This window comes from Phascolarctos cinereus, unplaced genomic scaffold (assembly GCF_003287225.1).
Source record: "Phascolarctos cinereus isolate Bilbo 61053 unplaced genomic scaffold, phaCin_HiC Scaffold_9;HRSCAF=440, whole genome shotgun sequence".
NCBI classification, from domain to species: Eukaryota; Metazoa; Chordata; class Mammalia; order Diprotodontia; family Phascolarctidae; genus Phascolarctos; species Phascolarctos cinereus.
The window spans coordinates 145,509,865-145,525,640 of NW_027556402.1; the positions used below are offsets into that span (position 1 = coordinate 145,509,865).

The 15,776-nt window shown below is 40.7% G+C and overlaps 1 protein-coding gene across 2 annotated transcripts in view; it reads right to left on the reverse strand.

The window, feature by feature from the left end:
* Nucleotides 1-1,832: 1,832 nt before the first annotated feature.
* KIT (KIT proto-oncogene, receptor tyrosine kinase) overlaps nt 1,833-15,776 on the reverse strand; it is a 100,693-nt gene continuing 86,749 nt past the window's right edge. For both annotated transcript variants that reach the window (XM_020975331.2, XM_020975330.2), the window contains exons 15-21: nt 14,399-14,487; nt 13,467-13,594; nt 10,877-10,999; nt 6,911-7,022; nt 6,700-6,799; nt 5,938-6,043; nt 1,833-4,265 (exon numbers count right to left, since the gene is read on the reverse strand). In XM_020975331.2, the coding sequence (XP_020830990.1) occupies nt 4,140-4,265; nt 5,938-6,043; nt 6,700-6,799; nt 6,911-7,022; nt 10,877-10,999; nt 13,467-13,594; nt 14,399-14,487 (784 nt within the window). In that variant the 3' untranslated portion in view covers nt 1,833-4,139. The remainder of the gene's footprint in view (nt 4,266-5,937; nt 6,044-6,699; nt 6,800-6,910; nt 7,023-10,876; nt 11,000-13,466; nt 13,595-14,398; nt 14,488-15,776) is intronic.

Consider the following 15,776-nt stretch of genomic DNA (forward strand, 5'->3'; position numbering starts at 1 on the left):
GGAACGAAGATGTTAATGTAAAAGGAAAATGAAGTATTTTTCAAGCGGCCAAAGACCAGGTGGCAGAAACTTACCCCACCATGTTCCTGGTGCCTAATTTTTAAAATAATTTTCTCACTCATAGCAAACTGTCATAAAACTCCTAGGTCTGCCCTCTAAGCCTGACTCTTACTAGTTGCTACCTATATGATGTTGAACAAGCACTTTACCTGCGTGGGATTGTTCCGTCCTCTGAAAGACAAAGAGGTTGGACCAGGTGAAGTTTTTCATCTATTTGCTTCAAATCACGTGGACCCACCCTCCCCTGGATAGTTGGCAGGACACTAGCCACTTTGTCATAATTCCTAGGCTACCCCACCAAAAAAATGTTTCCAAAGCTTAAACCTAGCTCTTTATTCTCTATTAATGAGCGAGCACTGGTGAGTACTAAAAAGAAAGAATAAAATGGAATAAGATAGGAAGAAGTCATGTAAAAGAGATCCAACAGAGGGTGTTTCTAGAAAGCCTTGGCTGCCACCAGTCATTATCCATCCCTGTGCTAATGTCATTAGCACTTTTCTGACCCCTGCTACTTAAAAGCCCTAGAAGTCCAAACAAAGAAGCCATTCATACTGAAAATCAAGGTCAAGGCAGCTTTAGCCCTGCTACTCGATGAGAGATTTCTGTGTTCTCTGAGCTCATTGTGGAAAACCTTCATTTCATTTTGTTGGTTGTACCTTCACAGCCAAATTCCCCTTCTCATAGTCCCCCAGTAGGTCATACCTGGTGAGGAGATTGGTGTCAATGAGAGCCCCCCCATCAGTGCCCTTCCTGTTTAGAAGGACCAGAGGGCATTGCTAAGTTAGATTACCCAGTGATTTTGTTGAAGAACATCCTTCTCAAAATTGTCATAGGACCTCTTTACAACTCTTAAAAACTGAGAAACCCAAAGAGCTTTTGTTTATATGTTTATTTTCCATGTTAGAAATAAAACTCTTAAGTTTTAAAAATATGCATTCATTTAAAAATAATCCCATTACATGTTAACAATTTACTTATATGAATAACCATATTTTATTAACGAAACAAAATCAGTGAGACATGTGGCATTGTTTGAGGTATTTTTGGAAAACTTTTTAACATCTGGCTTAATAGAAGACAGCTGGACTGTCCTATCTCTCTCTGCATTCAATCTGTTGTGATATATTGTTTCGGTTGAAGTATGTGAAGAAAATCTGGCCCCAGAGAGAAATATGCTTAGAAAAAGGAGAGAGGTGTGTGACACCTTAGTATTATTAGGAAAATAGTTTAGATCCCCAGGATTCCAAAGACTACACTTTGAGAAGTGTTACTTTGCATCATTCCATGAGAGAATCACTTTGAAGGAAAAGGGATCTTCTGCTTCTGATTATATGAAAGGCTTTCAGGTGGAAGATTCTGCTTAGCCCCACTGGGTAGGAGTAGGAGCAATGGGTGGAGCTGGCAGAGTGACAGATTTTAACTAAATGTAAGGGAAAACTTTTGCATTGTCCAAAAATGGAACAGGCTGCACTGTAAAGTGGCCTTGGGTTCCCACTTAACTATAATTCTAACAAATGCTGCCAGTCCATTTCTTGGGTGTAATATAAATGGAACTCACATCCTAGTCTAGTTCAGAAAACACGACCTCCGAAGTCATTGGCAACTCTTGAGATTTTATGCTTTTAGATGACATCCCCAGTTACATAATTACAGTGTGTGTGTGCGCAACTCAGCAACATTTTCTCACTCTTTTCTGGCCTCCTAATTCTTTGATTGTGTCGAATATACACAGGTAACAAAACAAAACAAACAAAAAAAAGAGCACAGCTTACTGATTTATATATTTACATATTTTTATTAGAATTCAAAACTGTCAACAACTGGGCAACGTAACCAAAACAAAATAACAAAAACAAAAACAAAACACAGAACAATATCCTTTAAACTTGCACCACTTACATATATTTATACATACTGTATTTATATACATATAAAAATATTTTCAAGGACTTAAGGATTTGGGAATATTCAAAAGACATTATTGCTACATCTCAATATTTACATAAAACACCACAAAACAATTTTAAACATCCAGCTACTGCAAAGTAACTTTTGATTTAAAAATTAAAAAAAAATTATAAAAATATAACCTTTCAAGGATATCTGAGACAAAACTTTCAGTGAAGTGCCCCTGAAGTACCTAGATATCTACAATTAGCAACTGCTTTTTTTTTTCTACCATAACTAATATAACAAAAGCCGATGCTATGGGAAGGAAGGTTCTGGTGAAGAAAATAAGCTTCAGGATAACTATCTGTCTGCATAACAATTACCCCCCAAAAAAACTCGCCAACTTTTAGAAACAGCATAGGCAAGCCCAGTGCAAATGGTTATCTTCCTAACTGTGGCCAGAGATCTGCCAGGAAGCATAGTCGAAGGAATGGGGGAAAGGGAAGGGAAGAAGGAATATGATGGAAACAAATGGGAATTCTTGCTTAAAACCTGTCACATATTCATTTAATGGTTATTTGATCTGGGTAGCTATGGAGTTTATAGAAATGGGTGCTAGAGACCAAAAGTAAAATTTAAATACAATTCTTACCAGTTCAGTGGGACCCAAAGCAGAAAAGGGGGCCTCAGAGCCTGGTACAGTATATTGAGTTTACCAATGACAGAGCGTCTCAAGTGTAAATAGATACTTTAGATTCTCTCCTCTCCGTGCTTTGGATGATCTACTGTGAACAGACGAAGCAAGGGAAGCAAAGACAGAATTTTGGAAGGAAGCAAAGGCTGCTGCTTTGTGGGCACCTGAGGACCCTCTCGGACTCAGGGCGAGGTGAGCCTCAAAATAGACTATCTCTACATACACACACGCACATACATACATCTTTATATATAATATATACTGGCCCAAGGTCCAGGGCATGCCTATAAATGAGGCTGAATCTAGATTTGCTTTCCTGCTACATTAGGGATCTGTATGAAATAGCTCGCTTTCTCATGCCCGCAGATATCATGCAATAGATAGGTAGGTAGATACTGCATTGGCTACCAAGCCATTCTAGGACTCACAGGCCGTTTATGGGGAATCTGTACAGCAAGTCAACGGGTTTAAAAAGAGACTCCGAGGACTGTGCTTTCCTTCTTTATAAAAGACAAATAAAGAGGACAGCTAACTGCTTATGTGGCTTCTATTCTTAACAGAGAGTCTTAAGCCCTGCGGAGGCTCCAGGGTTGTGCATGAGAGCAAACGTGTGAGGTTTTTCCCCTAAAATACACAGCCAGCTTCTTTGGGGACCCATCTCAGTGCCAGAAGGTGCAAGCACACTGCTGATCCACCCTGTCTACCCCCTTGCCTAAGCTGCCACTATTAAAACAGGCCCCAAGAGTAATAAAGCACTGCTGCTTACTGAATCAATTCTCACAGAAATGGTCAACAGGACTCTCATGGTTGGGCTTCCTGGAGGAGGGAAAGCTTGTGCAGTGGCTGGGATGTCTTTCCTCATGTTCCACATGGGAAACTTGCAACGCTTTTTTCCCAGGCTCGTGAACTTCCCTGACATGAAAAATCTAGTTTTCATGCAAGCCAGTAGGTGTTTTGGAGAATTACTTGAACACGGCATGCCTTCCCTCCTTCCCTGACTCTGCTTCTTATAACCTGATATTTTACACAGAAATGCTTGGCCATGATATCTCTTAGGAGCACTCATGGGGCAGAAAATAAGGGGGCACCCCCAATCCGGGCCTCTGCTCTTATACCCCAACTGCAAATGTGACTAAGAAAGACCAAAAGTGATCAACTACTTCTATTTATTAACTGACAAAGGAAAAAAAAATCAAATAGCAACCTCCTTTCACAGGCCAGGTATAAAAGGGGATTATGGTCAATACCCTTCTCCTATATGGATTCTGGCCAGCTAGCTCCTTACTGAGAATATGTACAACTTCTGCCCCTGCATCATGATGATGGCTGAAACTGTGGTCAGTGAGTTCATTCAGGCTATGACAGTGTATTCACAAAGGATAGAATTACAGCAATGCACCCACTGTGCTAGAGGCCAACAAGTAGATGAACAAAATAAAAGTCATGGAAACCAAAAGAACTGGCCCATCCTCCTTTGGGCCCAACACCTCCTTCTTCAGGCATCTTCATGGACAAGCAGGGGCTGAGTGGATGAAGCGCTGCTGCCTACTGAATTAATTCTCACAGAATGGTCAACAGGACTCTCGTGGTTGGGGCTGCTGGTTGTAATGTTGGAGTAAACCTAAGAAGAGCAAAGCCAATGTAAACAAACTCAGGAGCATAGATACACCTAACTGGGCTATCTCAGCTTCTCATTAGGAGCACAGATACACCTAACTGGGCTACCTTAGCTTCTCATTAGGAGCACAGATACACCTAACTGGGCTACCTTAGCTTCTCATTAGGAGCACAGATACACCTAACTGGGCTACCTTAGCTTCTCATTAGGAACACAGATACACCTAACTGGGCTATCTCAGCTTCTCAAAAAAAACCCCGAAAACCAAAAAACCAAACTGGCCTCAAGTTTCTAAGGATATGGCGAACTCCTGATGTGGGAACCCAATCTCATCAATGCAGATTATAACCTGCCTATGATTTAACAGATAAATTCTGCAGCTGTCCTTCAAGTTCAAAGAGGTTGTGATTTCCCCAGTGTCACTTGGTAAGTGCCAGAGAGGGAATTAGAACCTAGGGCTTCCGGACTTCAAGTCCAGAAATTTCTATCACTTCCACGAGGATGACTGTATATTTTAAGGGTTATTAAAACATAAATTGGGGCAGCGAGGTGGATAGAGCACCGGCCCTGGATTCAGGAGGACCTGAGTTCAAATCCAGCCTCAGACACATAACATTTACTAACTGTGTGACCCTGGGCAAGTTACTTAATCCCATTGCATAACCAAAAAAACCCAAAACAAAACAAAACAAACAAAAAAACCAAAAACCCAACAACAATAAAACAAAACAAACAAACAAACAAACAAAAAGCATAAATTACATCAAGAAAACTTCCCGAAACACTTTGGGCCAATCTTCAAGTTTCTTTACGTTTCTAGTTTTTATTGGGTTATTAGGAAACCCTATGCAGAAAATTGGCCAACTCAAAAGAGTCTTCTGATAGGATTAATTTTGGGGAAAACCACCTATGAATTAAGGGGAAAAAAAGCCTGGAAACCTTACCATCAACAAATTAACCTCTCTAAGAGTAGCTTGGATGCAAAACACCTAGCTTGGTAGGTTGGAGGGGCAAGGTGGGGAAGAGAAGACAAGACCCAAGATTTCACTGGTGCATGGAACTTCTAATGAGGACACTCCTGCTATTAATGAATGCAAGTGCCTGCTTTGGAACTCAAGTCTCCAGGTGAGCTTTACATGTGGGCTTTGTGCATTTTATCCTAGCTTGGTTGGTCTCGTCACTCAAAAATCAAAAGACACTGAGTTAGGACTTGGAAAGCCTGGGACCTGTGTGTCTATCTACCATTTATGCAGTTGCTATGGCTTTGGGCAAGACAAGTCACCTTGTCTGCTCTGGGCCTCATTTCTTCCATTGTAAAATAAAGGATCTGGCCTCGAAGATTTCAAAGATCCGTTCCAGTGCTAATGTTCTATGACCTAAGCCGTTAGGATGAGAAGACCCCCACTGGTGGTGGAGGAGGAGGAAGAACAAGTCACAGCCCCCACCCCTAAAGTGTGAATAAGGGATACCATAGACCAGAGGTAGGGTACCTGCGGCCTTGAGGCCACATGTGGCCTTCTAGGTCCTTGGGTACCTACAGAACAAATCCTTTTATTAAGGGGATTTGTTCTGTGAAGTTTTCATTCCGTCAAAGGGCCTCACTTGAGGACCTAGAGGTCCCTGCCTCAGACAAAGGAGAAAAAAAGACATCTACGACTGGTCACGGTACACTCACATGGTTAGTGCTGTCCAACAGCTGCTGCTCAATGAGCTGCACAATCATCTTGAAGGTCGGTCTCTGCAAAGGGTCTGCATTCCAGCAGCTTTTCATGATCTCATACCTGCAGAAACATGACAGATGAATAAGGCACACAACTCCTTCCCTTCCCTTGCCTTCAGTTGTGTGTAACACATCCTTCTCTCCCTGCAGCATCCCCCACCCTGATCCCTTGAGAGCTCACCGCAAATGTCTGGCATGTAACAGTTGCTTAATAAATGATTATTGATGATCTGATTGATGGACTAATCTAAAAGGTATTTTCCAGACCAGGAAGTCAAACAAATTGGATCATGTCTGCCTAACTAAAGTCAGACACATCGTACATTTAAGATGCCTGGGGGACTCGTCTCATCTTTGGATGACATGTTGTTATAAAAAAGCGTGCTACGAAAGTTACATTTGGCCAGCTGTGACAAAACGAAATATGGCGCCGAGCAGATAGGTCATGGAGCACTGGGCCTGGAGTCAGGAAGTCCTGAGTTCAAATCCAGCCTCAGACGCTTACTAGCTTTGTTTGTCAAAATCTACTAGAGAAGGAAATGGCAAACCACTTCAGTATCTTTGCCAAGAAAACCCCACGGACAGCACTGGCATGTTATGGTCCACAGAGGCACAAAAGGTCAGATACAACTGAACGACTCAACAACAACAAAGTGGAACTGGGTGCCCTTTGTAAATGTGCCAAAGAAAAAGATCAAGGACTCAGGTCTCACTCACATTTCAGGAGGTGCGCATTCTGGACTGAGCATTCGGAAACCTTCCTTAATCATCTTGTAGAACTTGGAATCGACAGGCATTCCGGGGTACGGACTACTTCCTACAGTGCAAACACGGCCCAAGTCAGAATTAATCTGAAACACCGATAACCACTACATAATAAAGCTACAGGGAGGTGTCAGGAGCTGATGCAATGTGAGGGCCATTTTACCTAGAGAGAACAGCTCCCAAAGAAATATTCCATAGGACCAGACATCACTTTCAAAGGTGTAAACACAGTTGAAAATACTTTCAGGTGCCATCCATTTCACAGGTAGTCGGGCCTGTGAGGGAAAAAGAACAAGGTCAATATGTTAAGAAACTCCAAAGACTGGCTAAAAATTATTGCTATAGCTGCGTGTGGTAGAAGGAGGGGAGGAGGAAGATGGGATTAGTTCCAGGTTCCCCCAGACTTCTCCTCTGAGAATATCAAAGAATCTTCCTATTGCAATCTTTCCTTATTGCTATGATAGTTGTCACCCTGACCTACTTTAATACTGTTGACAAAAAGAAACTCTTCAACCTTCTTTCACTTCTTTTGAGGCATAGTAATGTAGTGAACAGACAGCTGGACTCAGGAGTCAGGAAGATCTGAGTTCAAATCCTCCCTGGTTGTGTGACCCTGGCCAAGTCACTTAACTACTTTTAGACTCAGTTCCCCATGTGTAAAATGGCAACATCAATAACAATTATTGTTATTGTGAGGATTAAACAGATAGGATTAAATACTTTGCAAATTCTAGCACACTGTAATAAATAAGAACTACTTTTTGACTATCTGGTAATCAGAGGAAACAAATGTTTAATGGTTCTTAAATTTGACAGCCTTTCAGATGGTCTGAACCAGAGCTCCTAAAAGATGCTCCAACAGCTGGAGCTCAGCAGAGCCCCTCAAAGAGTTGCCAGGGGTCAGTAAAATTACCAAAACATGAATGCAAGGGTCATATGTCCTAAATTTATTTCCTGATTTTAATTTAATTCTTAACATGTCTAAAAAGATGCAAGATGGCTAATATGGAAATGTTTTGCATGACTGCACATGTATAATCTATATCAAATTGCTTGCCTTTTCAAGGAGGAGGGAAGAGAATTTGGAATTCAAAATTCTAAAAAACGAATGCTAAAAATTGTTTTTACACATAACTGGGAAAAAATAAAATATATACTAAAGAAACAATTCTAGAAAGAGCTGCCTTATAGCTAAAGATAACAATAGTGCCTCTCTACCCTTCTTTTCTCTCATATTACTCTCCTCTCAGCATTCAATGGTCCATTATAACTACAGAGAACTCAGCCATTTCTATCAGCCATTCCCCCAAACACATAGCTCTGCAGCCTCTATTTTGCCCAAGCTGATTCCTATGCTGGAAAAGCCATCCCCAGTCCCCATTGTTGACTTGAAAGCTCTTCTCAAATGCCAACATTTTCCAGAAGGATAACTTCCTCAATCCCCTTGGCTACAATGCTGCCTCCCCTCTCCCATTAGACCGGACATTAATATCCTGTTCCCCAACTCTCAAATATGATGCTGTACATTACCTTACTAGTCTGTGAATCTCTTGAAATACCCCTCATATGTCCCTCTAACAAATGCCCCTTACTTATTCCTTAGAGTCTGCACAGTAGGAGCTTAATAAATGCTTATTGTTAGGTTGTATAAGGAGGTTCTGCAAATGAGGGCAGAGGTTAAAAATTATTTTAGTTACAAAGGGCAGGTTGTGGCTAAGGAGAAAGGCCTCTGGGGCAGAGGAGCTGAGGAGGCCCAAATGTATGTTTGGCACCCTCTTACCTCAAGGCAATTTCTTTTTTCCACCCTAGCCTTCTATTTTTGTCAATCTTAGCTGAGGGGATTAACTGACCTCTAAGACAGGTATCTGATAAAGCCTTGATCCAAGGGTGGAGAAAATAACCCTCTAGGTCCTCAAGTGCAGTGCTTAGACTGAATCCAGCCTCTAAGATGCAGGTTTCCCACCCCAGCCTTGAGCTATCCTTGAGTTATTTGCATTTCAGTGGGGAGCTCAAAGGCTACTAACAGCAAAGCCTATACTTGAGAGCCAGGCTTTTCATGTACAACTCCTTCCTTCTCTATACTAAGGAAAGAATGGAGGATTGAGAGATAGAGAAACCCTATCTCTGTCACTTATTAGCTTTGGGAAACTTGACCTTTCATTGCAGAAGTGATGTAAAATTTATAAAATGAGAGTGTTGGATAAGACAACTACTAAAGCACTTCTGGCTCTAAATCTATAATTTTAGGATACAATAGGGAGGGGGAGGGGGCTGCCAATCCCTAGCATAGTGCTAGAGACTAGAGTTGAGATGAGGGAATGCCAATTTCTCAAATGGGTAAGGGGTAGGGGGAGGAAAGGGCTGGAGCCAATTCAAAATGCCCTGATATTGGCATATAAAATCAAGGATTGATTTTTTTTGGGGGGGAGGGAAGGTGTGTTGTGTGTCTACATTTAAGAAAGTCATAGGGAAAGTGTTAATAATGCAGATTTAACTTTAAAGTACATCATGTGTATTGTTTTTATCAAAGCTGCTTGTTAAATATTTACCAGCACACTGTTGAGAAGTGGCCACTTTGCTAATACACATTTAATTGCCCACTTTATACCAGGTTCAGTGTATATTAGGGGAAAAAACATAAAAATGAAAACATCTCTGCCCCAAAGGAGGTTATATTTGACTGAGAGAAACAAACATATGCACAGAATAAATACAAAATAAATAAGGTAATTTTATATAAATAAGGGAGAGGGGATTAGCAGCTGGTGGTAGAAAGACAGACTTCAGGTATAAGAGATGTTCTTATCTTTTTAGGAAATGGCTAGGTGGCACAGTGGAAAAGCACAAAGCCAGTCTTGGAATCAGGAAGACCTGAGTTCCAATTTGACCTCAGACACTTTCTAGCTGTGTGACCTTGGGCAAGTCACTTAACCTTTGTCTGCCTCAGTTTCCTCATCTGTAAAAATGGGGGAAATAATAGCACCTATTTTCCAGGATTGTTGTGAGGAGTAAATTAGATAATAATTTTAAAGCACTTAGCACAATGCCTAGCACATAGTAACTACTATATAAAAAGCAGTAGTAGTAGTAGTAGTAGTAGTAGTAGTAGTAGTAGTAGTAGTAGTAGTAGTAGTAGTAGTAGATACCTTTGTTAGTCTGGTGAAAACTATGGTCCCCTCTCTCAAAATGTTTTCAAATGCATAAAATGAAATATGTAGGATTGCAAAGGAAACCATTATATTGAGAGACTTTTCAAAAAACTACTTCACAGACCTGATGCAGAAGATGGTGCTTGAGCTGAACATTGGAGAAGTAAGGGATTCTAAGAGGTAGAGAGGAGGAGAGAAGGCATGCCAAGTACAGGAAGGCACCATAAGGGCCCTCTGACCACAAGGGGACATGGGTGGGAAAGGGCAGATGGAGTTGATGCAATTGAAGTCTATCACTCCTCCTAAGAAACTCTAGCTAAGACTGTAGGGTCACCTCCACCCCACAACGTAGACCAGTGCAAGGGAGGAAGAGGTTCAGCACTTGAAAGGTTGGGGACCCTGACTGTGTTGGTCATCAGGAAGTACCAGGTGCTTCCACTGACCAAGTGATCTTGGGGAAGTCACTCAACTCGTCTGGACCGCAGGGGTTTGTCGTACATGCAAGTACTTTGAAATATGTCCTCCGCAAACTATCAACGTGAATCACGACTTCTTGATTGATTGACACGGGAGCTCTAAAATCCCGGAGCTATCATGGGATTACCTTTCACATAATGAACATTTTCAATTCAAAGGAAAAAGATCTCCCACTGTGACCTTCAGGTCTACATTTGTATATTACGCGCCAGCAAAATCAAATTCTTTGCTATTCTCAGTCTACAATGAAAATTAAGCCTATTTCTGTTTCCTTCATGAGCCCCGTAATTACACAATTAGCATTAGGAATTCTATTATTATTGGAATGTTAGTTGTAGTAATGCCCACCACACCATGCAAATTCCACTTAGGACATACTTACTTTGACTGCTAAATAGCATGAAAGACCCCAGATGGATTCATTCCCCCCAAAGCTTTTCATTTCCACCTAAGAATCTTAAAGTATTTCAATTGGCTCTCAAAAAGAGGTCATATACACTCACATTTCCTTTGACCACATAATTAGAATCATTCTTGATGTCTCTGGCCAGGCCAAAATCACAGATTTTTGTTATTCGACCATGGGTAAGTAGAATATTTCTGGCTGCCAAGTCTCGATGAATACACTATTACGACAAGAGAGGAAGAGAGGGGAAAAAAATAATATTAGGCATTTTGGATCCCATATCTTTTACAACAAAAGAGGCAAGAGTCTTTTCTTTTCATATACTGAAGAGCTATATCACACAAAAGTCAAGCATTAATATTTTTCTTCCATTGCACTGAAAATAATGCCTTGAGTGATGTGATATTCACATTGAGTAATTACTAGAAATTATTTTTTCTCAAAATGAACAATGAGTGCCTATTTTCCCCCCAGGACTTCTCTCCTTCAATCTTATCAAAGAGGAGGAAGGATACACGGCAAATTACTTTTTTAAAAGTGTAAAAAAAAAAATCGAAACTAAAAATGAGTTGTGCGTGTATCTCCTCAAATGTTTGTTATGAACTCCTAAAGCAAGAGCTTAGCCAGTGACGTTAATTTTTTAAAACTTGGTTAATCTTAGGTTCTAAAAGATACATCCCTTTCTTTCAACCACCTGGAATGCTCATTTTAGTCTTAATTGTTTGCAGATGTCACAGATGACAATTTAGGACAGGACTTTCAAACTTACTCAACTATAAATTAGTATACTATTAAAATATGTTAGACATCACTGTTTCCGTGATGAAATGTGAATTAGGTATCCGAGAGTCATGGACTTATAGATACTTTGAATGCAATCTCTGAGTAGAGAAGGAGCTCCCCACTAGGGACCAAACTTCCATTTGGGCAACCTGTCATTCTTTCTTTCTTTTTTTGGCTTCCTTCCATCCCTCCTTCATTTCCTTTCCTTCCTTCCCTCTCTCTCCACATAGCGTATCCCACCCGTACCTGTATCTGTACCCATACCATACCATCATACCAGTACCTATCCCTGTTCCTGTACCTGTGGGGGCAGAGTGGACCAGCCTTAAACCCAAATCACTCTGGCTCTCATTGATTTGACAACAATAGGTCCCAGGCCAAGCCCTACCTGGCCATTGTTTGGGCCCCATTGGGTCAGAATGAGTGGAATTAACAATTGTTTCTCTTTTGGCCAGAAACCCTGAAGGTCTTCCCCTTCCAGATCTATTTTTTTTTTTAAAAAGAGGCCATTCTTTGCCTCATTTCTTACCATAATCACCCAAAGGGGTGCTGCTTCATGCAAACTGAGACCTGTTAAAGACCTTAGTTAGAAAAGGCCAAGGTCCCCCACTGCATCCTGGGCCATCTCCAGTTGTCTTTACCTATCCATATCTGACCACTGGACCCAGATGGCTTCAAAAGAGAAAATGAGGCTGGTGACTTTGCACAGCCCTCCCTCACTTAAATCCAATTCACTTGTATGTCATGGCATCACCTTCCTGATGTCATGGTCCTCTTGGAGAAGAAGAACAATAATGCTAAACCTTTCCATTAACCATTAGATCTCTGAATTAACCTTGACCTCCAAATGATATCAGTATGGCACACCAATCAAGCAAAGGTACAAGTTTTGACAAGCTCAACAATTCAATGGCCAAGGGTGAAAATTCAACTGTACAATTTCCAGGAAGACGTCTCCTTCAAGTTCAAGATGTGAGATATGACTGGGCAAGGCCCAGAATGTCAACCACCAAGAAGTCTCCATCCCACTTAGAATTCATGTTAAGGTATGAGTGGGCACACAGTGCCTCATATCCCATAACTATACGTACACTCCAGAAGCAGCATCGTACAAGGGGAAAAGATGTCTGACTTGGGATAAGGGTAACTGAGTTTAAAGCCTGCCTTTGGTACTTTTTGCCTTGTAATTTTGAGCAACCTACTTCATCTCTCTGGGTCTCAATTTCTTCATCTGTAAAGGGAGGGTGGGGGTGGAGAAGAGCTTCTTAGGCTCCTTCCAGCTCTAAAAGGATGACTTGAACATTTTATTCAGCTTCATTTTCACCAGAGATCGGAAATTAAACCTAAGAAACGTCACCCCTCCTCAGTAATACATTTAATCTAAGATGACTTTCACACAATGGCAGAAGAGATTTTAGCCTAAGCCTTGTACCTTGACAAATGGTATTTTAATTTCTTTCATGGGGAGATTCTCTATTCTAAAAACTAAGGGAGAAATTTAATCAGTTCGTCTCCTGCGAAGACTCATGGAAAAGTAATTTGGACAGGGTTGTATGAACTAGAAAGGTAATTACAAAAAGATAGGAGCTAAGACACAAGAATACAACAAATTCACGCCTACTCTGGGTTACCACCCTTCAAAGTGACATTCTCCATTATACTGTGGCTCGAGATCAGGGCTTCTTAACCCTGGGGCCCATAACCTTTTTAAAAATAAAAATTTTTGATGACAATATTTTGGCATAATTGGCCTCCTTCATAATCCTGTATATATATATTTTTTTATTCATTTAAAAGCACTATTTTGAGAAAGGGTCGAAGGCTTTAACAGACTCTCAAAAGGGTCTCTAAAGAGGTCCGGAGCTAAAAAGATTTTGGCTTTTCTGGAGCCAACTTCCACTTACATTCTTAGAAGCAAGGAAACTCATGCCCTTTGCAACCTGGTAAGAGAAGCTCAATAGGTCTTCAATGTCCAAAGCTAATTCATCATCTTCCATGATGGCAGTCGTCACATCTCTCTCTATGTACGAGCCTAGTCAATTAGAAGTGGAAGAATTTTTAAGATTGCCCCCAAAAGTTAAACAGCTGAAAGTCAAGATAAGGACAGTAAAGGAGGGCCTTCTGGTGCTTCCACAGGTCTTTGAATGAGAACCCTTGATTTATTTAGCCTTCTTAAGATCTTACTACTGAAATGCTGAATGCCAGAAAGCACAGACAGGACTAAGGGTCAGAAAAGGCAGCAGATGCCTAGGGTCTGAGGGCCGGCCCAACAATGTGTTTAGGGGAGTGGGTGAGGGGGAAAACCCAACGAGACACACTTCTAAATATTATTTTTAAGCAAGACAAATAATTTTAACGTCAGAAAAATCCAATGTCTTGTCTATAACCTCTAAAAAGAAAGAGAAGTTCACTTTCAACATCCTGGCCTAACAATGGGGAACTCAGATTGCATAACCTCCAAATCCATGGAAATGGTCACTCAGGGAGAGATATGCATGGACACTTTATTCTACCTCTGCAAAGCTGATCTAACTTGGACCTCCCCTCCAGCCCATTCCCATTGCCGGTGAGAATATTCGCCAACTGAGATGATTTCATGTTAAAATCCTCCTCACTGACAAGCTGCTTTGATTGTCATGGTGAAGAACATTCTGGATTTGCTGTCAGAGGACCTGTTCTTGCCCTTCCTACCCACATTGCCTTGGGCAAGTTATTTAGCCTATTTAGATTTTGAGCTTCCTCAACTATAAAATGAGGGGATTGGGAATAGGTTCTCTCCAAAGATTCTTTCTAGCTTTCATTAGTAAGAAATTGCTGTTGTTAGATATTTACCCACCTACTCTTGCAGATCTCCTTTTATCAGCTTTTGTTGGGACAACATAAGAAACACCTGGTTTCATGTCCATATATTCATTAGCACCATCACTGTGTGCAGAAAAGCAGAGTTAACATCTCTTGACCGAACAACTTTCGATAGACATGTGGTTCACAGGGTACGTGACTGACTGAGGTTCCCTTTTCAGTTAGAAGGTGGTTTCAGTATTTGGGTTCAACAATACAGGGCTAAACTTAGAAGCATTTCTTTTCTAGACCGTATGTATTTAAAAGAACTAATTAGAAACATCATAAACTCTGCAAAACTCTATTACCAGAAAGAAAAAAAAAGGAAAAAGAGAATAGGAGCTTATGAACCATGACATGAGGAAGTATAGAGATTGTTAACATATAGATATTGATGGAAGAGCCTAAAAACTGAGTTTGGTTTAGATAAACACCAATAATTTGGATGATTTTCTGAACCATCTGGACCTCTCGAATCTGCAACATTTGGCTGGAGACTCTTCAAGATTTCTAGTACTTCCTGCTTCTGATTTGCATGGAAACACCATGACAACAGTCTTCTGCATGATATTCTGGTGCTTCCAGTCCCATATGGGATCTCAAAGCACAAAGTACATTAGAAAGGAGCAAAAAAAAAAAAATCAGGCTAACATATTAGATTTCCTCTCCCAGTCCCCCCATTTAAAAAAAATATGCCAGAGTTTCAGAAATCAGCAAATGTTCACCATTTCACACAAATAACATGTACTCTGGAAACAAGGTCAAAGGGTAACTTCGTACTCTACTTTTATTGCATCTCTGGGGCACCCTGTTATATTTTGTCAAAGGAAATTTCACTTGGAATGAAATACTGGATGTCAAAAACTTCAGTATGAGGTAATTTCACAGGTGTATTTATTTCTTAAAAGCCTTAAAAGAAAATAAAATGTCAACAGACATCCTAAGAGTGTTTACGGTATGCAGAAGGCAGTAGTAACACAGCCAAGGTGGATACTTTGGGTCCGTGAGTACCACAGAATGTAAGCTCATTGGGGGCAACAGCTTTTTCATGTTTGTATCTATATCACCAGAGCCCAACAGAGTACCTGGAAAATAGTCGTTGTTGTACTAAATGCTTATTGGACTGAACTGGATGAAGAAGTTACAGAAGAATTAGGAGGATGGGCTCCCTTCATGGAACATATGTACAAATATGTCATGGACACTATGAAAGATGACATAATTAGAGACTCCTGCTTATATACAACTAGAATTACTGGAATAACTCAAACAAGGCTGATGAAGTCGGGAAAAGCTCCATGTGCGTGCTAAGTGGTAAGGATTAAGAGTTGCATATGGAAGAGAAAAAAGATATGGCATGGCAAGAAGGAAGT